This window comes from Chelonus insularis, unplaced genomic scaffold, assembly GCF_013357705.1.
Source record: "Chelonus insularis isolate UGA/USDA-ARS -01 unplaced genomic scaffold, ASM1335770v1 contig_88_pilon, whole genome shotgun sequence".
Lineage (NCBI taxonomy): Eukaryota > Metazoa > Arthropoda > Insecta > Hymenoptera > Braconidae > Chelonus > Chelonus insularis.
The window spans coordinates 3,602,278-3,627,347 of record NW_023276776.1 but is presented as its reverse complement, the minus strand read 5'-3'; the positions used below and the strand labels follow the sequence as shown (position 1 = coordinate 3,627,347).

Sequence of the window (25,070 nt, the reverse complement as noted above, 5' to 3'; positions counted from 1 at the left end):
TATAATCGATATTAAATAATATTTTATTGTTATTTAAATAAGTAACAAAATAGAAATGTATAAGATTTATGTAATAAGAGTTCAAGAAGTCAAGTGATTTACGGTAATTCACGGCAATTTTCACAGTTATTTTCTCAAGTTTTATGCAAATTGGAAAGAGTTTCAGAAGCCATACTAGACGATTTATATGCTATACATAGACTCAATAGGTCTAATATATAACACAGTAAAATACGGAAGGAAATCCTTGAAATAAAACTATAATGGACCAGAATTTTAACCTTTTATGACGTCGAAAATGTGCAAAAGCAGAAAAAGGGTATCACACCCTTTTTACACACTTCCGAAATGGGTTACTTATTATTTACGGTACTTTGAAAAGGACTAATTCGAGTCCGAAAGGTAAAATCAAGTCGAGACGGTTTTGCATGGTCATGTCCCAGAACAATAAATTCCTTTTACATCGGTATCTTACAACTGTGCTCAGCTCAATGGTAAACTTTACATTCAATTCCTTATTAGCCCAACTCTGTACACATTTTACCTCACTTGGGATGCTTACTAAATCTACAGATTAGATTGGACAGATTATTTTTTATCCAATCCGCCAGACTTATGACTACTTTGGTAGATCTTTAAATATTCTTATTTCGATTCTTTGCACTACTTTGCGCATCTTAGTGAGTGTCATAAGCATATTTAAGACGAATTGAGATACTTCCGAATAGAAGGAATCCAGGATATTTGGTCCTAAATGCAGTTTTAGAGTGCTCGAAAATTTGTTAATAGTGTAACTAATAAGTAAAGTAAACTTGCTTAATTTGTACAGGTGTCTTCATAGCTCGTTTTCCCTTTTCACAATAATTATGGTTCAAAATAGATAATATTAAACTAAAATAAAATCTTTAAACCCGTTCTTGTTCACTGAGGAGAAAATTTACGGTAAACAAAAAATATTTTTTTTAACATATGAAATAAGAATTTTTAATAATCGCAATAAAATATTTTTGTAGGATTAACATGATGATATTTTGATAGATTCTGTTTTGATGGTTGCTCAAAATAATTCATTGAAAAATTAAATTATTATTGTACTCGATTATTTGGAATATAATTACATAAATTTATAACTTATTATAATTAGTATAATTAGATATAAATTTATTAAGTTTAGACTAAATAATTGTTTTTTAATAACTTCTTTAATAATATTTTCCATTTAAAAAGCATTAGATAAGAAATAAATTGTTGGAAAATATTCAACTCTTTTTGTTTCATTGATGTGCACGTGTACTGTATCATTTAATATAGGTTCTTATAAAATCTATAGCACAGTGTAGCAACATCTTCAACATTCTTTCGATCGAAAGTTGTCGATGACTTATGATAAAGATCAGGGTGGTCATAAAAGAGTGTCTCTGTTGAGTTTCAACTGGAAACAGATGCCCTTATATTATATAGCCATCTCTTACGTTTCTTTTATCGTTTTCACGTTGTCATGTGTTTCATATTCTTCATACAGATCCTTACGTTTGTAAATCTTCACTTTCTATATTTTGTATGTCCTAATTGTTTTTGTGTGTGGCCCACTACGCAAGAGGTTACAACTAAAACGTCCTAATTTTTTACTACTAGAATGCAACTACTATGTACCATACATCACTGAATGCTATTAGGTGCCAACCCTAACTGACCAAATAGGTCAGTTTTTTTTTTTGTTCCATTAGTTCAAAGAAAAACTCGTAAAATTTTTTTCTGTTAAAAACCTTATCAATGCTAGGCTTTGTAAATAATACTTCAGCCCTTCAATATGAAGAATGTAATTTTATCTTTCTGTAAATTCTTCATATTCACAAATAAATAAATGCTACAAATTATTTTAAAATGCATCTTTTTATTCTGTCTGTCATCTCTCAACATCTGAAACGTAGTGGATATGTAAACATTCCTTAAAAATATTTATCCACACTCAATAATAATGGGAATAAAATATCCTTCAGGTTGTTCTCCAATTCAATAAATTTATTATTATTTATTTTTATTAACTGCAATAAAGTTACTGCATAATATTATATTTTTCATTAGTTTCCTTTCAATTTAGATTTTCCAGTAGGTAATTGTTCCATTATGTTGTGAATGAAAAATCGAAAAATGAATATGATCGACCGTGTAGGTATATTAAAATGTTTTTGTAGGAACTACAAAACATAATACATTATGATTAGACGCATGAAAACGATTCACTGGTGCGGTGAATCGTCGATAGCGGTGTCTTTGATGTAAAGCCTTAAATACTCCACTCCCTCCTTTTGTACGATGAAATGTGACATCATATAATATTTCGCCGGAATTATAATCTACTTTTTATTTGACACTTTTATTTATATAATAATAATACACTTGTGGTATTTAACATATTACTTCAAATAAAAGTCTTTCATCGTTTTTAAATTCCTCTTATACCACAGTCAATTAATTCGAGTATATAATTATTCAAAAAAATTCTTCAATGTTTTTTTAATAAAAATATAACTAAAGGTATTATTAGAATGTTAAATAATAAACTTGTTGAAACAAAATAGAATACTTGGTTTAAAAATCCGAAAAAACACTTAAATGTCATTTAATATTTTTAGTTTGGTCTTTAGTCTATCGGATCTTGTCTGTATACTTATAGAAATATAAAATAAGAAATCTTATCATTGTGTAAAGGTGAGGAAAGGCTGTTGAGAGAAGGTGTGCCGGCTGTTTCGGGCACTTTGATCATTTGCGGAAAGCCAATATGAGCTTCTAAGAAGAAATTTTAAATATCACTGTGAATTTGAAATACTGTCATATAACAATCATATTACATATGTGGAATACATGTGTATTTATTATACAACAAACACGATTTTATTACTTTTGTCTTACTCGACGATTAGATTTATCTCTTCTAGTGCTTACAATCTAAGCTCACATTTATTTTAATACATTCGAGTGTATGAGTGCACGTGAACTTACAATGTAGTCTAACATAAAAATGTTTAGATAAATTTTTTGAACTGCTATCAGGTTTGTTGATAAGTATTAGCTCCTGTTTTTATATGATATTATTTTCGAAAAAAATAATTGTAATAAAAATTGACAATTTTTTTCAATAAAAAACTTTATAATATTTTTTAATAAATGGTTGGAAGAAATAATATATAATCTACGTTGTTTACAAAAATAAAGAACCAAACTAATTAATAAAATTAATAATCAATAATAAATTCGCGAAATATATTATTGTAATTAAAAATGTTAAAATCAAGCTCAATTAGTAATTAATTAATTTTAATAAAAATCTTTGTATATTTTTTTTCATTTTCAAATGATAATAAAATGTATTATATTATTTCAGTAAAAAATTTATTAAAAGAAAATTTTAATAATTGCATAGTTTTTTTCAAGCATAATATTCTTATGATAAATATGTTTTGCTTAAAAATATTATAGATGAAATTCAAATGCTTGAGGATTTGTGTATGTAGGTGGAATATGTTTTATGGATTCCCGACTATTTTTCTGTACTCTGCTGCATGTCACTCGATATGCACTGAACAGAAACCGGACCACAAATCGTATTTTACTTGTACGTATATATAATATACTTAACCCGCAGGTCACGTAACGTGTAGAGATAAATATACGAGTTGATGATTATATATGCATGTAAATATTTTTAAAAATAAAAAATAATATGAATAGTGAAGAAATTCTACCAACAATAAACACCAATGCTTACAATAAAATAAGAAAAACAGATTAATGAAAAATATTTGAAGCTACTTCATTGGTATAATAAAACAATAATCATCACTTAAGTATTTTTGCATAACAAAAAAAAAGTAATGAATAATGGGCAAGGATTTTTTTGACTCCAAAGGATGCATGATAGGATGCATTAAATAACATAATGTATCCAACAGCGGGGTTTAATTGTTCTGGCACGCTTACCCGGACCTCACAAGGTGAGATGATGGAAGTAGAGCTAAAAGCAACAGTAAGCAATACAGTAAGATGTAAGATGTAGCCTTGAAACATCGTGAGGCCGTGGGACACACGCTGACAGTTGTTTTAATGAAAATAAGTAATCTCGCAAACAGGAATTGTACCCTCATAAACGTAACAATGAAGCTGTAAATATGAAAGTTGCTCGGGTCTTACGCCTCTGATGAGATTGGTATGGCGTTCTACTGATGGATAGGACCGGCCTCGAGCAGTGTCAAGATGCAAGAAGATGAACGAAGATCACCGAACCACGAGAAGGAGAAGAAGTTTGGCAAGAAATGAGATAAACAAGAAGGACGAATGTAAAGAAACTAACAGAGTAAATGGAAGTAAAAAGAAAGAAACAGACATTGCGGACCACGACAGCCATCATAAAACATCGGAAATGCTTGAGGCGCGTGGCTTCAAGGACATTTTGGTATTTCGTCTTCTTATTCTTCGTTTTACTCATGAGAAGACTGGACCCGAAGCTATTTTAATGTTGCATTTTGCTGTTAAATGTTAACAAGAAACACATTTATTTCAAATGCAACAATTCTAAGACTAAACAATGCCCAAAGAAATTGACGTTTTACATTGAAGTTGATCAAAGAAGTCATGTTTTGTTGAATAACTGACAAGCAAAGTTCTCTGAAAATTTTTTAGTAATTATTGGTATGTTCGAAAGGTTATATTGTGCCACAAAGTGTTACCTGATTGAAGTGCTAATGTCTACAAAAAAAATGATTTACGATCCAAGGAAAGTTGTTTTCTTCAGCTACTCAACTCTAATGTAACGAAAACTTCCATATCAGCACGAATCTGCTGAAGGGTAGTCAAAGTATATAGCAGTACTAAACCAATCCGTCAGTGCCACGCGACCCTTGATTAGAATTTCAAGGCTCTAAAACATCTCAGTAGGACCTATAACTGTTCACAAGTATAGTAGAGCTTAACTTACTGACTCTGAACAGTAGAAGAAAAAGAAGCTCCAAGGTGGGAGTGAGGCAAGGTAAAGTTCTTGTAAATAGTGTAACATTTGTCATTGAAAATAACCAAAAACGAGAATACCACGCGACTTCAAGGTTTTTGACTAAATTTACTAAGTAGTAATGACGAGTTGAAGGTCCTCAGTGTTCAAGAAAATTCTACAAAAATGAAAAATACTTTAAAAAATGGCTTCAAGTCCAAATTTGAATACATATATATTCAAATTTGGAAGATATTTACTTATAAGTATATTTACTTATAAGTAAATATCTTCATCAACTAATACCTTTTTTTTACTTATTAATAAAAAATATATATCATTTTTTTATACTAAAAATTTCAACTTTATACTCTGGCAATTTGTCTAAAAAAAAAGAATAAAGTCTAAAGAAGAATCTTATACTTGAAAATCTAGGATAATGAAGTTAAACAATTATTTATAAATTGCGGAAGATGTTGGAAGGATGACAGTACGATGGCTGCGCCATGCAAAAGAGGGGTAGTTGCCTGAGGGGTTATATAGAGTCAAGAGGATGGCAGGTTAGCAGGGGTTATAGGGGTTGAAGCCATTACCCAGCACAAAGCTGCCACCAGATTGCCGTCAGGATGATGCGCAGCAAGAGCAAAAGGCTGTTCTGTATCTACTTCCCTTGCTCCTCCTCTCTTTCTCTTTCACGTTACCTCACTTCGTTCGTATTCATGATTTAAATTCAATTGGCTTTTATCTACTATCCCGCGGCGTTGGGTTCACTCATGATGGAACCAGGAAGATCAGAGGACTACTCTCAGACTATACCTACACACAGGGATAGGACAAATGTTTTTTTTTCCTTTCCTGTCTGTAGTTGTTTACTAATTTTTTGGATTATCCATGAAAAGACTCATTTTTGAACGAAGTTGAGCTTTTTTCTGCAAAATAATAATGATGATAATGATTGTTACAAATTCTTTCATCAAGCCAAATAACATTGAAGCAAATTTTATGTGATGATAGTATGAATTTTGTCATTATTTTGTTTATAAAGCTAAGAAAAGCTGAATAACAGAACAAATAAAGTAATTAATTGAATCTAATAAATTGCTTGAGGGTTGTAATAAAATGTTGTATCATCTGCCTTTCGTTAGACATGTTCAGTAAACATCGTAAAAGTTCGCTTCTTAATCAGCCCTATTATTAAAAGTTTCCTCTTTTGATGTCTTCTTTTATGTTGTTTTGTTATTCCAGTTATATAATGTAATAAAATGTACTGAATGAATTGAAGTTTATGTTTAAGATTGATTAAAACATTTATGATAAAAGTCAATACCAGAAACTTTATTTCTCTTCAGTATGTAGATGAGAGTATTGCCCAGAATAAATCATTGTTTAAAACAAAACAACAAAAGTCATCTTTACTACTGGTAAAAAAGTCAAGTAACCTAAGTGACCAAGGAAAGTTCAATAAATAACATCAAAGAATCACTTCTGAAGTCTTATTATGTGCTAATAATTCATCCAAGTCCCATGCAAATTGGACCGATAAAAATCTTGTAGTATTATTCAATTTAAAAACTAAACGGTATTTTACAAAAGAACGCCCATAAAAAGTTATATACCAAAAGCAATACTCTGGGCTTTAGGATGCAATAATTTCATAAAAATTGAACCAAATTCTAGTCATTTGCAAGGTACAAATTGTGAGGGCGCTCTAAATTTTGCCCTGCTTTTAAGAAGACACGTTTAGTTTTAGTAAAACGATTTTATGACTTGAAGTTCAAAAGTTACATTGTTTAATACCGTTTTATATAGGAGCAGTTGAGAAAAACACAAATGTAAAAATTTTCTCGAAACATTTAGCGTGATTTTTCATATTTTAAGTCAAAAATATAAACCTAAATATACCTGTTTTTCATGTCGAACAAATGGTTGCTACAGTTTTGCAGTGGATCTGTCGGTCTAAGTGAGTAAATTAACTTTGAATGAACACTGCGGGACACAGTTTTACCGAAGACGAGTGTAAACTAGTCCTGAAACTACTTCTCCTCACCATCGAGGTCAGAGACTTGAAGCCTTGGGGTCGCGTGAGTATCTACGAATGATTTAGGGCGTGTTTACCTGCAACTAAGCACCTTTACTTCACGCTTAATTTTTGTTCAATTTTGCTTCAAATGGAGTTCACAGAATGAAAAAAAACATAGCAATACACGTTTAAACGATACTCGTAACAGTTTCTGTAAACATCCCAACCTCCCCAAAGGCACCCCGCAGTGGACAATATGGCAACAGCATTTATTTATTTTTTTGTCATATGATTTGGAGTTTCCTGTTTGATCATTAAATGAAATCATTTTCTATGGGTATCTTTTTTGTAAATTCATTTTTACATTTGTTTTATTTATTCATCTGTTTTGTTTGTATATACTCTTTAGCGTACCTTGAAGTAAATTTATGCTTTTGCATAAAAATATGTTAAAACATGTCTTACCTTGGTTTGTTGAATCATTTTTACTTCTAACATACTTTGTATATATGTTGAGTTGAATAAAATTCGATAAATTTATAAGAATCTTTGTCAAAATCAAGCAAAACAACGTACAACAAATGGTCCGCTTTGTATAAACAGTTGTCTAAAGAAATGTGGAGACAGCGTAACTATAAAAAAATTTTCTGCGAATTCTCTACATATTACCGACAGTCAATAATTTCTCTAAAATTAACAGTCGGTAATTGCTCATCATTCTGGCGGTAAAATTTAAAAATAATTAAATTACACTATTTTAGACTTCAAAATTACTCTATACGATAATAACAATGTAAGAACAGGCAAAATGAATTTTTTAACATCAACAATTATATGTTTAATTTATATTTTATTAATGTTAATGTAATTATCATAGTCCTTATATTAAATATGTATATATTTATAATATGTATATTTATAATATTTATATGACGACTTAGAGTTAGTATGGGGGAGGCTTCTTATATTTTATTCACCTTTTTCTTAAATTGTATTAAATAGTATATCATGTATAAGTTTAACTAATATATCGCGATAAACGACATAATATATATATTTATATATATATTTATGAATTTCCTTATTATTTCACTTTACATTTGAAATAATGACTCTCAGTCGTCATATTATAAATTTTTGTATTATGAAACAAGCACAGTGTAACGATTTTTTTTTTTTTTCGTTTTTTTCATTTAATTTACCTACATAATTTGATTGCGTCTATCATAAAAAAGTTCTTCATCGAACTTTCTACGCAATTGATTTTTAAAAGTATTTTTAGTTTTTTTTCATATAATTTTTTATGTTAATTATATAATTCACAAATTAAAAACAAAAGAGAAAAATTCACAATTAATTTGTGTTTACATGATTTCTAAAAGAAAAAAAAAAACGAAAGAAATTTATGAAAAAAGTTTTAAGAACAAAAAAAATCCTAAAAAAATATTCTGATAATATTTTCGTAACACAAATATATAATTATTTTGTTTTATGTGAAACAAAAACCATCTTCTCTTGAAATTATTTACAACAATTTTTCAATTATTCTTTTTTGCAGCCTTTTTCGTCATTATTTTATTGTAAAATAATTTAAATTATTTGGAAGTATCTCAAAGTTAATTTTGTTTTTATTAATTTTGCTTGAGCTTTGCGAAATCAATTTCAGCGTATCTAAAGCCATCTTGTGCTGGTGTGGGTGAAACAGGCGGTACGCTTGATGATTCAGGTAGATCAAGACTGGCATAATGAAGAAGCTTTGCACCAGGTTGTAATTTTTCATATCCTTCAGAATCTAAAGGACTAGGTGTAGGTGTGGGTGTAGCAGAAGGTGTCGGTGTTATGTCATCAGGAATTTTCGGGGAATTTGTTTTCGGTGGTATTTTCAATCCAGATGTTGGAGTTGGACTTGTATTTGGTGAAGAATTAATTAATTTTGTTTTAGAAACTGATAATTCTGATAATTTTTTAGCCACCGGGCTTTGAGGCATTTCCTGTTGAGATCCTTTTTCTTTTCCTATGGGACTAGGAGGCTTCTCACATTCCCGTTCTCTTTTAAGACTCTTTGTATTTTCTAGTGTAGTAGTAGTAGTTATAGGAGTAGTAGTAGAAGTAGAAGTAGCAATAGCAGAAGTAGTAGTAGGTTTAGATCCCTCTGATAAAGAATCTTTTAAAGAATTAGCAGTCGTTACTGGATTTGTATTATTTCGCGACTTTTTCTTGCTTACTGTTAATTCAGTAAGTCTTTTAGACAAAGGACTTAGAGGAGAGTCTTGTAACTTGCTAGTAGACTTTATCGAAGTTAGCGTAGGGCTTGGCGGACAATCTTTGTCTTCTTTGGAATTGAATTCAGATGCTGAAGCTACAACCATTGGAGAACTAATTCCAGGTGTCATGGCAGCATAATCACCTTCTTCCGGTGAACAATCGGAGAAGGTCGGTGTTGAAGTTTTACTTATATCTTCTTGAGGGGTAAAAGGTTTAATCGGAGATTGAGGACTATTGAGAGAAAAGGGGAATATTGTTGAACCCGTTGGTGTTGCTCGCGAAGGCGTTGCTGGGGTTGATGCTAAACTATCAGACGTTGAGCCACCATTTAGAGGCAAAAAACTTGGTGTTTTCGTTAGTTTATTCGATGCTTGTATAGCTATTGGTTGTGATCTTTGGGACTTATCTTTTCTGCTGCTCTGTCTTGGTTTTCTTCGATTCCTGTTCTCTACACCCATCGTCATATTGATATAGTTTTGTTCTAGACTAGGTCGTGGCTTGAAATTCATCTCTACATATCCTTCTGGAGGTTTACGCGGCTGAGGAAGATCTACTGGAGCAGTTCTCATTACTCCTATAATAAAAAAAATAATGTCATTATGGTCTAGCACAAATAACTAATTATTGATTTATGATATAAAAATTACCTGGTGGACCATTCATTTCCATGTAATCTTCCTGTAAAGGAGATGATGCTTGTTGTTTAGGACTAGTTCCAGATCTCGGCCAATTATCCAATGAATTTTCCATTTTTAAGTAGAGACCTTCAGTTTCTACTACAGGCTTCAGAGGTTTCATGACCGGTTTATGAATGAGTGACGTTGCGTGAATGGAATTATGGTTGTGGTTGGCAGTTGTATTATTGTTATTATTATTATTAATATTATTATTACGACTCATCTATAATTATAAATAAAATTTAGTTATTTAAAATGTTCAAAATAATGCTTATTTAATAAATAAATGAAATAATAATCTTACCTTATTACCACTCATATCAACGTACGGAGCAGTACTAGATGTATGTGGTTGTCCAGGAGACATATCCATATACGAACTCGTATCCGCAGAATACGAATGTGAATGCGAATGTGACTGAGTATATGAAGAAGGAGTAGATGATAATGTTGTAGGAACATTAGATCTACTGAAATCTAATTCCATCAAATCTTCCATTCTGTCAGACGCCATTGAACATCCAGAATTATGTCCCCAAGAACTCGAAAGTAAAGGAGCTGAATTCGATTTATGAGAATTTACATTATCTCCTCCAGAGGGAAGTTTGGCAGTTACAACATTTACCAATCGACCTAATTCAGATCTTTTTGATCGGCTTCCAACAGAAAAAGCTCTTACACGAGTGGCTTCTTGTGCGACAAAATCTAATCGATTTTTTCGATGCCGATTCATCTGTTCTGGCCTCGAGCCAACTGAGTAAGCACGAGTAGGTCTTGATGGATCATCTTCAGAAGGTGTAAGATAACTGGACACCTTATCGAGAGGATATTCGATGAATCTCAAATCCGTGCTTGGTGTTCCAGATGTTACAGAACAACTGCTTCCATGCTGAGATAATTCATCGTGGTAATGACCATTTTGACCATTCGTTGGATCCATGTCAACGTACTCATCTCCTACTGGAGCCATCGGAACATATCCGTCGGGTAACGTTGCTTCTTCTACTAACGATGAAGCTCGTGAATGACTATGAACTGTTGTTGCTGGACTCATCGGTAAATAAACTCCTCCTCTACCAGGACTTGAACCACAAGGACTATACATTTCTACGTAGGAACTTTGCTAAAAGATTTAAATAATATATTTTATGTTTATTTTTTTAATTGAGTACATTTTCAATTATTCCATAATAAAAATTTTATTACCTGAGAGGACGAATGCGACTTGAAGTTTGGTGAGTATTTTTGTGGTAAATGATTACTAGACCAAGGAACATAATCGTCCATATTCTCTTCAAGTATAACCGGCTCATCAGGTGTTAATGAGTGCCCATATCGAGTCGTAGTACTCTCCTCCAACATACTATCAGTTCCGTCATCCATAGAAAGTGAAGAACCAGCTGAGTCAGTTGAACAAGCACCTGAAGCTGGGCTGATTGGCATGGATGATACTGGAGGAGAATAAGAGAGGCCACGGCTGTACATAGAATGTGGTCGAGTGGCATGAGGCGTTAAATGACTCGTTCGAGGATGCGCCAGCATTATTGGAGCTGGAAGACCCTCGCTCGTTGTTCGAGCTCGTGAGGGAAGACTATCACATCTGTCTCGACCTGCAGGACCTGTAAAATGTTAATTCAATTATTAAGGATTCATTAGCTCATGCATTTATAGCTTTGCATATTCATTGTTTTTATGAAAACTTATTTTACTTATAAAAAAATTTTAACATTTAATTTGGATAAAAATGAAAATAATAACCAAATTAAAGTAAAGAATAAGACGCGAAAGCCAATCCATCCCAGCAATGCATGTTATTTTTAATTAAAATAATTGAAAATATTTTTTTTGTTCAAATAATAATGAAATTAATTATATTTTGTTTTTAATATTATAATTAATTTCAAATAAATGAAAAATAAATTCATTATTGTTCAACATTTATTTTAAAAAAAAACATGTGTTTTGTAGATCATTATTTATCAACAATTATAAAAGTATAAACTGTAAAAGTTTATTAGTAAATCAATATTAAAAAAATTTTTTCAATTGAAAAGAAAAAATTTTTTTTCAACAATAAAATAGCACATTATCAATCATAATTCAATATATAGCCAATCCTATTAGTTTTCCCATTCATTCGCATACAATTTGTAAAATAGGGATCCAGTAGATCAGTTGAAAGTAATTATTTGTTAAAACATGAGTGCGAACAATATTGATGAAATTTATTTAAATAAAATGGACGTCTATTATTTGAATAACTCATACAATTAATCATTTTGCACGTATAATTTAAAAAATGATAAAAATCAAAAAATGATAATTTTGTAAAAAAGAAACTCAAGCGTCAGGTGAAAAAAGCAAGTATTGAAGATTAAAACTATAACGTGCTCTTAGATGTTAAAGTAAATTTTAGCCAATTAATTAACAAATGCATAAATTTTATAACTTAGTAACTAATAAAATAAATTAAAAGCGCTAATATTTTTGTCATTTTGTTGTTGAATAACCAAGAATTATAAGTAAAGGTTCTAGTGCATCAATTGTTATCATTTATTATTGTATAATTTTTTTTCATGCAGTTAACGATTTTCATTCAAGAAACATTTAATTAATCCTCTTGGTTAGTTATAAGATTCAACAACTACAACATGTATCGGAAAGTATACATCTATGAATACATATATATTTTTGTAAGAGGTTACTTTTTTAATTACTCCAATAAATGTCTGCAGAAGAAATATTCAAACAATTATTATATTGAATATTAGCATCCAAAACTCTTTACATTATCTGAATTTAATAATTAACGTTATTATGTTAGTTTTAATATTATTCCCGATGTTCAAGTACTTATTATTTTAATTTCCTTGTCAATATTCAATAAAACATAAATAGGTTTCATATTATTGTAATAATATATATGAGCTTAGCTGTTAAAAGCTCTATTAGTAGTTGAAAAATTTCTATGAAATTAATGAACGTGGATAGATTATGATGATGAATACAGCTTCAACAGACATTCATCGGAACAGTTAGATGATTAGAGGAAGTAAGGAAGAGGCATGAAAAGTTTTAAGGCTAAACGAAAATACATACAGCGTAAAATGGGTCTTTTGGATGATTGCGATTGATTGATAACAACTGCGGCAAGGGGCAGCGACAGGGTTCTCTGATGGGATTTTGTCGTGGTTGTTGTGGTGATGGTGTTGTTGATGGTTGTTGTTGATGTTGCGTTGGTTGCATTTGTTACGTTGCTTGTCGATGTCGTCGCGGTAGTGACAGTTATGGATTGGGATTTATTGGTGGTAGAAGTAGTAGTAGTACTAGTGGTGGTAGTAGTAGTAATAGTAGTGGTAGTAGTAATAGTAGTAGTACAAGTAGATATTGGTTGAGTCGCAACCGAATGCCGACGTCTTTTCGCAGTTGTGTTGCTCATGGCATACGTCCCAAGGCTCCTAGTCCCCGCAACAGCTGCAAACCCATTTTTATCGCCCAATTTTTTAGGTCGCCCACGAAATCTCACACTTTAACCCCGAAGTATATACTATTATATTCTTAATATTTTCTTTAACTAGCTGTCACCGCATTAGTTCAATGAATTCCTTAAAAGCTCATTTTATTTTACATTTCTTTCATGATTTCACAAGTTTTTTTTTAAACCTCATCAATGTCAATACTACTTTGTAATGATTTTTTTTGTTTTAATGTAAAACTTGTTATTATCTTATTATTAAGTCAGAACTTTTAAGGTATTATTGTTATTATTAATAATAATAAAGCTTAATTCCTATTTATATGAACAATTACCCATCAATATTATTAACCGTGTATACAATTATTCAACAATATTACGTTAATGTTATTGAAATTATTAAACAACTGTGTGCTAATACTAGATACTTTGTATTAATAGTTGTATCAATAATTTATTATATACATAATTGACCACTTCCGAAGATTTTAATCATGCCACCAAAGAATGATAAAACTTAACATTATTGTATTTATAAGCAAAGAGCGCAAAACATCCCATTGATAATGTATAGTTATTGTAATTGTAACAAAATCAGCGAAATGATAAAAAAAAATGTTTTTTAATACAATTCGTTTATCAATGATAAAAAAATTGTTTTTATGAATAAATTATCAATAAATGATCATAATCAACAAATAATCATTTTCTTGGAGAAGATTTTTTTAAAAAACAAAAAAAAAAGTTTTAATTACTTAAAAAAAAACAAAAAAAAAATAAACTACTATGTCAGAGAACAGACCCATAATTATATTGGTCGAGGATGAACTCTGTGATTGACTACAACTCTGAGTAGGGGCAGAGTCCGTGATGTTCTGCTCTCGATTGCTCTGATCCTCATGGTCTGTTTGCTCCTCTGTAAAGCCCATGTACTCACATCTGTTATTCCTAAAACTATACTTTCCTACCCTCTATCTTTCCTATTTTACCCATTCCTTCCAAACTATTGTTCCTTAACGCATTAATCTACTTCATTTAATACTTTGCATAAAAATCATGGCTCTGATCACAAAATAATTTCAAAAATCAATTCTTTTACTCTGTTAACTGATAATATAATCATTTTCATAATTATATTATAATGATTTTTTATGAAATTTTAATGAATATTATGAAAAAATAATCTTTAAAAATTCATTAAAAAATGTTTTAAAAAATTGTATTTTATAAATGAAAAGTTGATGAAAACTTTTTTTTTAAAGTATTTAAGTTTATAATGGAAAATATATTACTTATTGAGTTGTTTACCAAATTAATTTGAAAAAATTCATTCAAAAAAGAAACAGTAAATATTTTACAATCATAAACCAAAATACTTTGCAGAATTAATTAATCAAATCGATTATTTTCAATTCTGGATCATACTGATTGGAAAAATCAAAGAGTACATTCTCTTGAAGTTATCTCAAGATTCATTAGCTGAATCATCATTGTTTTGAAAGAAAAACTCGACAAACACTACGAGGAATGCCGATTATTCAAGTGTGAGTCATTCTTATGAGCCACAATCAAGTAAAATAATACAAATACATGAGAATTTTGTGGAAAATTTCCAACCGTACTCACCTAAAGGTGAAAAACCGTGTAATTTATGACCTGTATATCGACGTCCACCAAGTACAGATATCGGTTTGCTCGCTTCATTTGCAGATGAACTCCTCATTCGTTGCTTTGGCACCATGTCGTCCTTGTCTTTGTTACTACTTGAACTGCTCATGGCATTTAAAATTGCCGTGTGCATATTCTGAGTAATGTTAGAGTCTTCTGCTTTCATCCAGTAATCACCTTCTCCAGTGACTGCGGACCTTCCTACCTCCATGTAAAAAATACGATCCATGCATCCGCATCTTCTTATTGTTGTTAACTAAAAATGAATTAGAATCTGAAGTATTCATAAAAATGATTTCAGTAAATAAAACTAGTCGAAATATTTTTATTTAGTGCAAGTTTATTTTTATCGTCAGTTTATTTGTATATTTATATTTTTAGAATAAAAAATAAAAATAACAAACCGGAAATTCAAGGCAGTCAGAGTTGTCTTCAGCTCCCACTTTTATTAAACTGAGCACTCGATCAGTTAAACATAATCTGTAAGGTCCATAGAGATTTTTCCTTTCTCCTAGACCTTTTTTCTGCAACGTTACTTGCCAGACATGTTCTGAAAAGTTGAAAAAAAAAAAATTAAACAACCAATAAATCTATTTTAAAATATTATGACTCGGTTCTCAATATTTGTTTATGGGTACATTTTAGCCGTATTGCCATTCAAAAAATACTTTTTAATTCTCAATAAGATTATTGATCATTTAAGGTTTATCAAGTTAAATAGATAAAAAATTTTACTTTCTATTCCGTATTTTAGAAAAGATTTCATCGTAATATATCTAGAAAAATTCTCGTTATTATTCAAATTCTTGTTCTATAATCACGTTTATCAAAATATAAAAATTAATACTAATATTATAATTTAATCAAAATGAAGTTTTGTAACATATTCATCAAGCTTCTGTATAATTCATTATTTACATTCATTATTCGATATTGTTTTTGAATCTATTTTACTCGATATAGTTGCATCGAAAATGTCGTGGTCTAAAAATGATAAGAGCAACTACTCCTAACTGTTATAATAGTTGATACCATTATAAAATTTTTTTTTTATAATAATAAAACATTTTAAGAAACAAACACCATATTACGTTATGAGTTATTTCAGCTGTCGTTATATCTATTTGCTCCTTTGAGATAAATAAGTTAGAAATAAAAATAAAATTACATCTAATTTAATTTTTAAAAAAATAACCGTTAATAGTTTTTTTTTTTTACATATTTTCTTTATAATAAAAAGAGAATACCTTTATATTTATGAACATTAGATAAGCCCTCGAAATCTATTTTGTCGTTATCTGTTTTTTAATTGCTTCAGACGTCAGTATAAAATCAACTATATTTAACAAGAATATTATGACGGTTATTGACGTATTTTTTTTCAAATCCACCTTTTATCCAAATATTTATAGATAATACTTGTATGTAAGCTAAATGATTTTCAGTTTCATTTACTATCATATGAACTCACAAAAATCGTGTTGAATTTGAAGAAAAATTTATGATGAAATTTATGATGAAAGTTTTTACATCTCGTTAATTACTGATCATTTAATAAATGAATTTAGGAAAAAGAACGTTTTTTTTTTCACTTTCAAAGATCATCTTATTTAATAAGTTTAGTAAAAATTCTTTAGGATCATATTTTAAGTTCAATATACTTTTAAATAATGAATTAATAATGTACTAAAAATTATCAATTAAAAAAATTTTAACTATAATTATGATTACCAAATGTAGGTCGAGGCTGTTCACCATCAGGAACATCACCAGACAGAAGAAGCATCGCCGTGAGCCACTCTTCAACTTCTTTATCATTATCAAGTATCAGTGAAAAACAGTCATCTTTAGTATACAAAGCAATAACATGTTTATGTTTGGAGTCATTTTTTCTATTAATGTTATAGCAACTTCGCATAGTTATACTCCTTTTAGGTGGTTGTTTATTATCAAACTTTTTCTTATTGTCGTAATACTCGAGACAAGCAGGATGTCCTGGTGTTTCGCCACGCAGGACAAAATACTTTTTCTTCAGAGGCTTTAAGCCAGAAATTAATGATCCACATTTTCGGAGATGTCCGCAACGCACTATGGGCCCACTCGAAGGTGTAATCTGGCCCTTGCTTGAAGACATCGCCGTGGTGGTGAAGAAACCCGTGATTGCGTTTATGATCCACAGTTTTGCAATTTTAATTAACAATTCTCACATTTTATCATATCACACATCATCTAGGTAACCGCATTTCTTTTTGTCAACTAAAAATTGATAACAGTATATTAATAAAATTCATTTTGATAATTAATGTTTATTGTAAAATTCTATCACAAAAGTTTATATGCTTCATTTTCCTTTTAGAATACTTCTAAATGAAGCTTGATATAGGAAAAGGTCATTAAAACCTAATAAAAAAATAATAAATACTTACTTGTTATCACTACAGCAGTTTACTTATGTCCACTGACAAATGTAAACAACATGATTCCACACTCCTCAAATTTTTCAGTTCTGAAAAAATAATTTTTAAAAATATTATAAAATATCTTTTTCATGAAACCAGGTTTATTACTAAATCAGTCAAGATATGTTGACACGTGTCTGTACCTTCAAAAAGTAAATAAATGTCTATAACCATAGAAGTTGATTAGACATAACTCTGTTATGAAATTTAAATGAAAATTAGACATATTTTGTAAAAACTATATGCTTTTATCAACTTTTCTGATATTTGTAATCAATTATTTTATCACTCTGTCTGTTTTCTATTCAACTTGGTCACATTCCGAGGTTAGGGAACGCCTTTTTGGGTTTTCTCTAACTAATTCTATATATTGTGTACTATTCTTTAACCGCGCAACCCTCACACGCACCTTGGAATTTCATTTCCATTCCAACGACAATAGCAATAGGGCGCATCCCCTTGGTTCCAAGGGAAAATAAACGCGTTTATTGGTTAGACTATTATGCCCAAGCATACAAGTGTAAAAGAGAAAAAGAAAAGAAAAGAAAGAGAAAGAAAATAAATAAAAATCGTTCCTTCATCCCTCAAAAAAATTTTATACCTGATTTAAACATTTTTTATCGTTCATCATGTTAAAAATTGATATATCCCAAAAATATCTTATCCTTCGAAAGAATGACATGACTATTTCTATCCAAAAGTAAGAAATCATTAACCAATGTTTTCCCTTGAGTAATGACGTTGTGGGTGGTTGTTTTTTCAGCATTTCTTTTAGAAAAGAATTTTAAAAATATCTTTAGAGATCAAAATTAATCGATTATATTAATAAATTAGAAAATAAAAACTATTTGAGGGTATTAGTATGCCTCGATGTTTCATGTAAATAATAAACATATTTTATTCATGAGTTTGTTAGGGAAGAATGTTAGTATCTGCTTGTCAAGCTGTCATAATTTAATGACTTTCAAGCAGTTTGTCTATGATTTAGGAAAAAATTAAATGTAGAAATTGTTCTTGAAAGTAAAAAATTTGACATAATAATTACAAGTACACATTTACAGGAATTCTAATATAAGAATAGACTGAAGAAGGTAACATAATGAAAACTTATAAAACATTTATATCAACTTGCGTGTGAAATTGCTTTGGAACAAAACATTGTCAACAATAACAAGATTAACCAAAAATAAGATAAATTCTATTAAAAATAAATTGAATGTTAATATGAAATGTGTATTTTCTTTTAAAAGAAAAAAAAGACAAATTCCAAATATACGTAAAATTTGCATGAAAACTACATCAATGTGTAGATTAAATAATAAGAACATTGTAGATATAAAAACATGAATATGTACATGTACATGTATACATATATATGTATATCTTAAAAGTAAAAAATATGAGAGTGCGAAACCCTTATCATACTAAATCTGACTCGCACTTGACCGGTTTTTTATTATTATTACAATTGTAAATAATGGTCAGGTGTGTAATAGTTGTAAGAAAAATAATTACTTGGGTAAATGATATCGACACGTTTACGTTGTGCTCCCTACCCCCCTCTGGAAGGTTCACTTGGCTTTTTCTACTTCACTTAATCTGATCTCTCTGACTTTGTCTGTCTTATTTTGACTTAACTTTAACTCTCTCACTTATTCCGTCTCTTTTTTTTATTGCCACCGCCACGCTCAGACACGACAGAAACAAGCGTCACACTTTACGTTAGATAATTTAACGTCGTCACACTTTTACAATATGTAAAACAATTCAATAATGTTATATTAAATTAATATACGATCAGAGACAAATCGTACGATTGTTAACATGTACTCACAAGATTGATATGCAATTATTTTACGTCGCACGCGGGTTTATAAAACAGGCATTCGTGTCCATCTTGAAAAGGTCATGTGTGTGTATCGTAAGCTTCGCAGTTGTAAACAAGCTTTGCGCAAGCGCCACAATATCAAATGCGATTACAGCGACATGATATTTTGTGAAAAAATATGTCAACTAATTAAACAGTCAGTCGATAACATTAATCATTAAAATCTATTTTATTAACAATTGAAATTGAAGGTAATTATGTAAATAATTTGTTTATAAACAGAAAGAGATAGAAACAAAATAATTAAATTTTTATTATCACTATTATATTTCTTACAGTAAAAAGTTATATAAGTATTATAAACGGTTATATCAAAGGGAAATGTTGGAATTTTAACTGTCTAATTAATGAGAATAAAAAAAAACTTTTTTCATTCGAAATGACTTCAAGTCTTGAGTTCGTTCAAAAACTACTAATAATAAAAAAAATGTCACGGAAAACTAGTTACACTTATTTATTTTATAAATAATATAATGAATCTGATAAAATTTCATGAGGTTCGGTGCCAATATTTTGGCCAACTAAATAAGCTAATTTATGTGCATATTGACACGGTGCTGGTACCCTAATTGTACCAGGCCAATTGTAGTATAAGTGACACATTTTAAATGTCAGTCTTTGCAATTGATCCGTGTCAAATTCAGCATCATCAACTAAGACAATATAATGAGTAGGACTCACAGTACCTTGTCGCGATACCTGTGGTACTAAGAAAAAGTCATACCAATTACGACGGGTAACACAAGAATCCACGATAGTACCCGGTGGTGGATTTTCCAGCCTATTTTTTTGATTCTGTAAAGAGAAAAAAATTGAAATAACTTCAAAACATATATTTATTAAAATAATTATATAAAGGGAAAAATCAATATACCTTCACTGTTGCCATTAATCGGGTGTTAATACGTTTTTGAACAATAATGACTGTTAATTTAGGCGAGTAATTAGGTTCAATTAACCCAAAAGCAGCTTTCAATTGTTCAATTTCATAAGATGCAATTGTTTCTAATTGTCCATCACCAACTCCATCACGATAGACAACGATTCTTTCAGGATAAACGCCTCTTTTGTTGCGATATGCAGTAAGTGCAGAAGCAAAGCAAATTTTCAGTACATCAATGTACTCTTGACCAGGTCTCTGGAAGTATGGTCTACTATACCATGTAGTAAAACTTTTATCTAAACTTGCAACAAAACCAGCAACACTTGAACGTGTAGTTCCACCGGGTCCTGAATGATACACATCCATTCCAACTATCATGATATGATCAACAGGTATGTTTAATGCCCATAGAGCACCTCCAAGTTTGCAATTCATTTGCAAAGCAATTTTTTCCGTCACTGATTTAAGTTTATTATCTTTAGATATAGTTTTAGTTTGTATTACTTGAGATTTTATTGGACTCTCAACACAGCAAAGTTTTTTTATGGCAGAATATCGATCATTTCGATTTGATGGACAGATGGCAACTACTATATCTAAATCAGGATTAATTCTCTTCCTTATTTCAGTGACATAACATTGGGCACTGTCATTTTTCAATGAAATTTTAATCCCTTCACCAATTCCAACACCGATATCTTTGCAAACTGTTCTTAGTATTTTGCAAAATTCATTTACTACTCTTTCATCTTTTTGAATGTAAGCAATGCACCAATTATGCATATTAGCATTACGTAATACTTGATTTCTAACAGCTGCTGAACCCCAATCAGCTTTGTCACCAGCAGAAACTTCTCTTCTATTTCCAAAGAAAACTTTTTCAGGTGGAAGTACTCTTCCTGGTAGAGTAACTATATCATCTTCCATTTCCAATCCCCATTCTTCAAGTAGTTTCGCAGCTTCTGGTGTAGATTTTACACTGTGGATAAATTTTCTTATCACCTGTCTACGTGAATCTGGATTCACTTGTGTTACAGCTGCAAGATCTTTCATGATTCTAAAGTCACTTCTAACTTTATCAGTTAATCCAGTTAAATAACATAATTCCGGAACAAGATAAATTTCTTCTTCTTTTGTCTCACCACGAGACAATTTTACTGTCTGACGATTGAGAATTAATGGTTGTTTCATATCTTTTATTTCTAATTTCCAATGAGTATTAAAATACTCAGCAATTGTTATTTCTTGTCCTTTACAGTTAAAAGTTACCCAAGGACCCTTATCCCAAATAATATCATCGATTCGATAATTCTTGTTATTATAACGTGTAAGTACACTTAAACCCATTAATTCTTTCATGACAGTTTCTTTAAAATTACCTCGATCTTTTGTTTGTTTATACGTATTATAAATATAATCACGAACCGTATCTGTTCTCATAACTCGATGAGAAGCATCAATATTTAATTTCAAACCTCCTTCCATTTCTTCGATAGCTGTCACATATCCAGGCCATAATTCCATATGATGTTGCTCAATTTTATGAGCAGCTCGAGGATTGAAATAATTTCGGTGAATTCGAACTAAATTCATCATTTTTAATACTCTATTCATCAGAACATTAAAGAATCCTACACTGTCACAAGGTTTTTGTTGGCGTTGGAAGATGATAGTTAATTTAACAGTAGTTCCGTCTCTAAGAAGGGATTCTACTTCAATTCTCTGTAAGAAGATATTTTAATAGATTATTATTTTTTCAATAATAAAAATTTACCTAACGAACATAACGATTTAAAAAACTTTATTATATTTATGTCATTAATGTTTTTTAAATTATTTATTTGATAGATAACTTACATCTTTGGGAAGTCGTATTGGAATAAATAAAATAATTCCATCAAACACCTTGGTACCGCCGAGCAAATTTTTATGTTGATTGAGTAATGCATTTCTAATACTCGGTGAGTCTATCTGTGGATTGAATTTTACTTCATATCGGAAGATGCCTTTACCTGAGCTCACTTTAATATTGATATGATTTGACATAATATCAATCCTGAAAAAATCATAGTAATTATCCTAAAATGATTTCAAATTCACTCGAAATAATATTTTTCAAAAATTAAAAAAGCTAAATGAAGTTGGCTCTAACATTTTTCCTGTTGTTCCCATACGAGATACTGGATTATCTGATGATGTTGTTGATCCTCCGCCCAAACTTATGGCGCTCATTTGTGCAGGTAATCCTTGATCTCCAAGACCTGGCCTTACAATTTGTTGAGGAGGAGGAGGAGGAGGAGGTCCTGGACGAACTGGTTCAGGAGGGCTACATAATTTTTGAATTAATGCCCGACCAACACCCCTTGCTGTTGGAGTTTGAGGTGGAGTTAACGTTGAAATGCCTGGAGAAGACAATGATTTTTGAGCTATATTAAGCAGGGATGCTCTTCCCAAAGGTCTCATTGGTGGCTTTGGTTCTGCTGGTGGTATGTTGTCATTATCCGTTGCTGATGCTGTTGATTGCGGAGAAGCTGCGGCAACATTAGATGATGATCCATCTTGACTTCCTGCTTCGCTGCGCTGTTTTTGTAGCATTGCCAACAATGCAGCACCTCTTCCACGTCCTCTTCCTGGATCGGCCATCTTTATTGTTTTTTAACTCAAGCTGTAAATAAATAACAAAATAAATGTTTTTCATAACTTTTGTATTGTTTTACACAGGCTCTTATAGAGATCACGTGATATCTTGCTAAATCTGCATTTACCTATTAAGTGGTAATACAGTTTTAATAAAATATCACGCAATCTCTATAAGAGCCTGTGTAAAAAAATTAATTTCAAATTAATTGTGCTGAAATTTTCATAAAATTTTTTATTATAAAAAATGAATTGCGAATATCAAAACTTCAAAAAATTCTACCGTGAAAAAATTAACGCTCGTACATTCTTAACTAGGAAAGATTTTTATTTTTTCTGTATGATACCTTTTTAAAAGTAACAATTAGTTTTTCAAAAATTTATCAAAAAGATGTCAGTATAGATTAATTTTTAGATAAACTCAATGATGTCTAAAATACTTCAGAAAAAATGAGTATTCCATTTCAATCCATTTCTTAGGAAAAAATATAAAACTAAATTTATCAAGTTTTGATCAAAAAAAAGAAGAATACTCGTAGTAATTAAATTGTACTATACATAACATAATTATACAATATAATAAATTGTTATTATAAATAAATATATAAAATAGTTCATGAGAATTATTTTAGTGACGCTACATAATTCGATGTCATGTTCTTTGTTTCTTCTCTTGTTGATTCTGAATGTTTATAAAACTTGCATACCTCTCTAAGATAATCACTTCATACATGAACCTAAGAGTGTAATTCTTGGAAATGCGACAGTGTTCAACACACTTTCTTTGTATGTATATATATATATTTCTTTCAACATGCTGTAACATTTATCAAGTTTCCTAATATGATTCTTAATATTCATTGCTATTACTGGGTGAAAAAACTTTATTAGAATCTCTAAAGATTTAAGACTTTATAAAAATAATAATAATAATATTTTGGATCAAAGACAAAAAGGATAATTTGCCGCCATTTTGCATATTTCTATAAAGTCTTCAATATTCCGAACAAAGAAGCTGTACTTCAAAAACATGGCTTTCTTACGACATATTTTAATTCAATTCCATCAATCATTTCATTACAAATATTAATAATTCGATATTACGTTTGAAAGAATTCGATTATGCTTAGGTTTGTAGTTTGAAGTCAAAACAATAACATAATATACTGATAAGAATCTTCACTAAATCCTAAGAATTAGACAAAAGATAGCTAAGCCGGTGAAATTCATAATAAAATAATAATTACCTCTTCAAATGATTTTTCGATAATGATAATCTTGTATAACAAATTGGTAATAATTCGTTTAATTACGGATCTAATTTTAACGTAAAAAAACACAAATTTAAACACGATTAAACTTGATCAAAAAGTTTTCGATGTCGAACCACGCGCGGCAAACCAGTGCCGGTACATGTGACGATTCACTAAGAGATCACGTGATCATGACGTAAAATGCGTCTTAAAAAAGGATTGAGAGGGGAATAAAAGAAGAATTTGATTGGCGACGACAATGACGTCATAAAGAAAGAAATAGCCAGCAGCGACATCTACATATTTCAATTATATAAAAATTAATTAAATTTCATACTTTCTTTAGAATTTTTGATATTATGATTTTTATTGAGTAAAATAATTCTCTCTTTTGTGAGAATAAATTACTATGTTTCTTTATTCATTGAATACTCATGTAATTATAAAAAGATATCAGAGAATTAGTGGTGATTAACATTTCTGCAAAAAATTATTTGTTGATTACAGCCCAATTAGAAAAAAAAACTTTATTATGCATATATAATACTTTATTGGAGTTAACAATTAGTTTTTCAAAAATTCATCAAAAAGATATCGAGATTAATTAATTTTTAGATAAATTAAATGATATCTGAATTATGTATAAAAAAGACATCCAGGGGGGGTCTAAAAAATATCTAGAGGATGTTTTTGCTGCCTTTTAGACATCATTTGAACAAAGCTTTACGCAGACAAAGATATCTTTTTTGATATTTATTAGACAACTTGAAGAATATCAATAGGAATTGAACATCTTTTTATCTGAATCCAAAATACGTATTTTCGAAAGTTTTCGGACACGGATCTTATTTAGATATTGTT

General features: G+C 30.1%; 2 protein-coding genes across 6 annotated transcripts; both read right to left on the bottom strand.

The window, feature by feature from the left end:
- Positions 1–7,837: 7,837 nt before the first annotated feature.
- On the bottom strand, positions 7,838–19,467 carry LOC118071668 (flocculation protein FLO11-like). 5 transcript variants are annotated; one of them, XM_035090957.1, is made up of 10 exons: positions 19,064–19,467; positions 17,516–17,595; positions 16,821–17,345; positions 15,494–15,639; positions 15,048–15,345; positions 13,046–13,420; positions 11,153–11,565; positions 10,251–11,069; positions 9,917–10,169; positions 7,838–9,843 (listed from the first exon to the last, which is right to left on the bottom strand). In XM_035090957.1, the coding sequence occupies exons 3-10, from the start codon at positions 17,221–17,223 to the stop codon at positions 8,636–8,638; spliced, it is 3,915 nt and encodes a 1,304-aa protein (XP_034946848.1). In that variant the 5' UTR covers positions 17,224–17,345; positions 17,516–17,595; positions 19,064–19,467; the 3' UTR covers positions 7,838–8,635. The 5 variants fall into 5 exon arrangements, with proteins under 5 accessions (XP_034946848.1, XP_034946849.1, XP_034946850.1 ...); XM_035090958.1 differs by having other exon boundaries at positions 19,383–19,467; XM_035090959.1 differs by lacking the exon at positions 19,064–19,467 and adding an exon at positions 17,692–17,875.
- Positions 19,468–19,866: 399 nt separating this feature from the next.
- Positions 19,867–24,383, bottom strand: AGO3 (Argonaute 3). Its single transcript, XM_035091302.1, has 5 exons — positions 24,204–24,383; positions 22,472–22,984; positions 22,177–22,375; positions 20,311–22,041; positions 19,867–20,231 (listed from the first exon to the last, which is right to left on the bottom strand). The coding sequence occupies exons 2-5, from the start codon at positions 22,960–22,962 to the stop codon at positions 19,896–19,898; spliced, it is 2,757 nt and encodes a 918-aa protein (XP_034947193.1). The 5' UTR covers positions 22,963–22,984; positions 24,204–24,383; the 3' UTR covers positions 19,867–19,895.
- Positions 24,384–25,070: the final 687 nt, after the last annotated feature.

Coding starts and splice junctions, on each gene's coding strand:
- LOC118071668 (XM_035090957.1), bottom strand. CDS start 17,223: ATGTCTTCAAGCAAGGGCCAGATTACACCTTCGAGTGGGCCCATAGTG. Junction 15,640..16,820: donor ACAGCCTCGACCTACATTTG/GTAATCATAATT, acceptor TCAACTTTTCAG/AACATGTCTGGCAAGTAACG. Junction 10,170..10,250: donor TTGATATGAGTGGTAATAAG/GTAAGATTATTA, acceptor TTATAATTATAG/ATGAGTCGTAATAATAATAT.
- AGO3 (XM_035091302.1), bottom strand. CDS start 22,962: ATGGCCGATCCAGGAAGAGGACGTGGAAGAGGTGCTGCATTGTTGGCA. Junction 22,376..22,471: donor ATGGGAACAACAGGAAAAAT/GTTAGAGCCAAC, acceptor TGATTTTTTCAG/GATTGATATTATGTCAAATC. Junction 20,232..20,310: donor GATTAATGGCAACAGTGAAG/GTATATTGATTT, acceptor TTCTCTTTACAG/AATCAAAAAAATAGGCTGGA.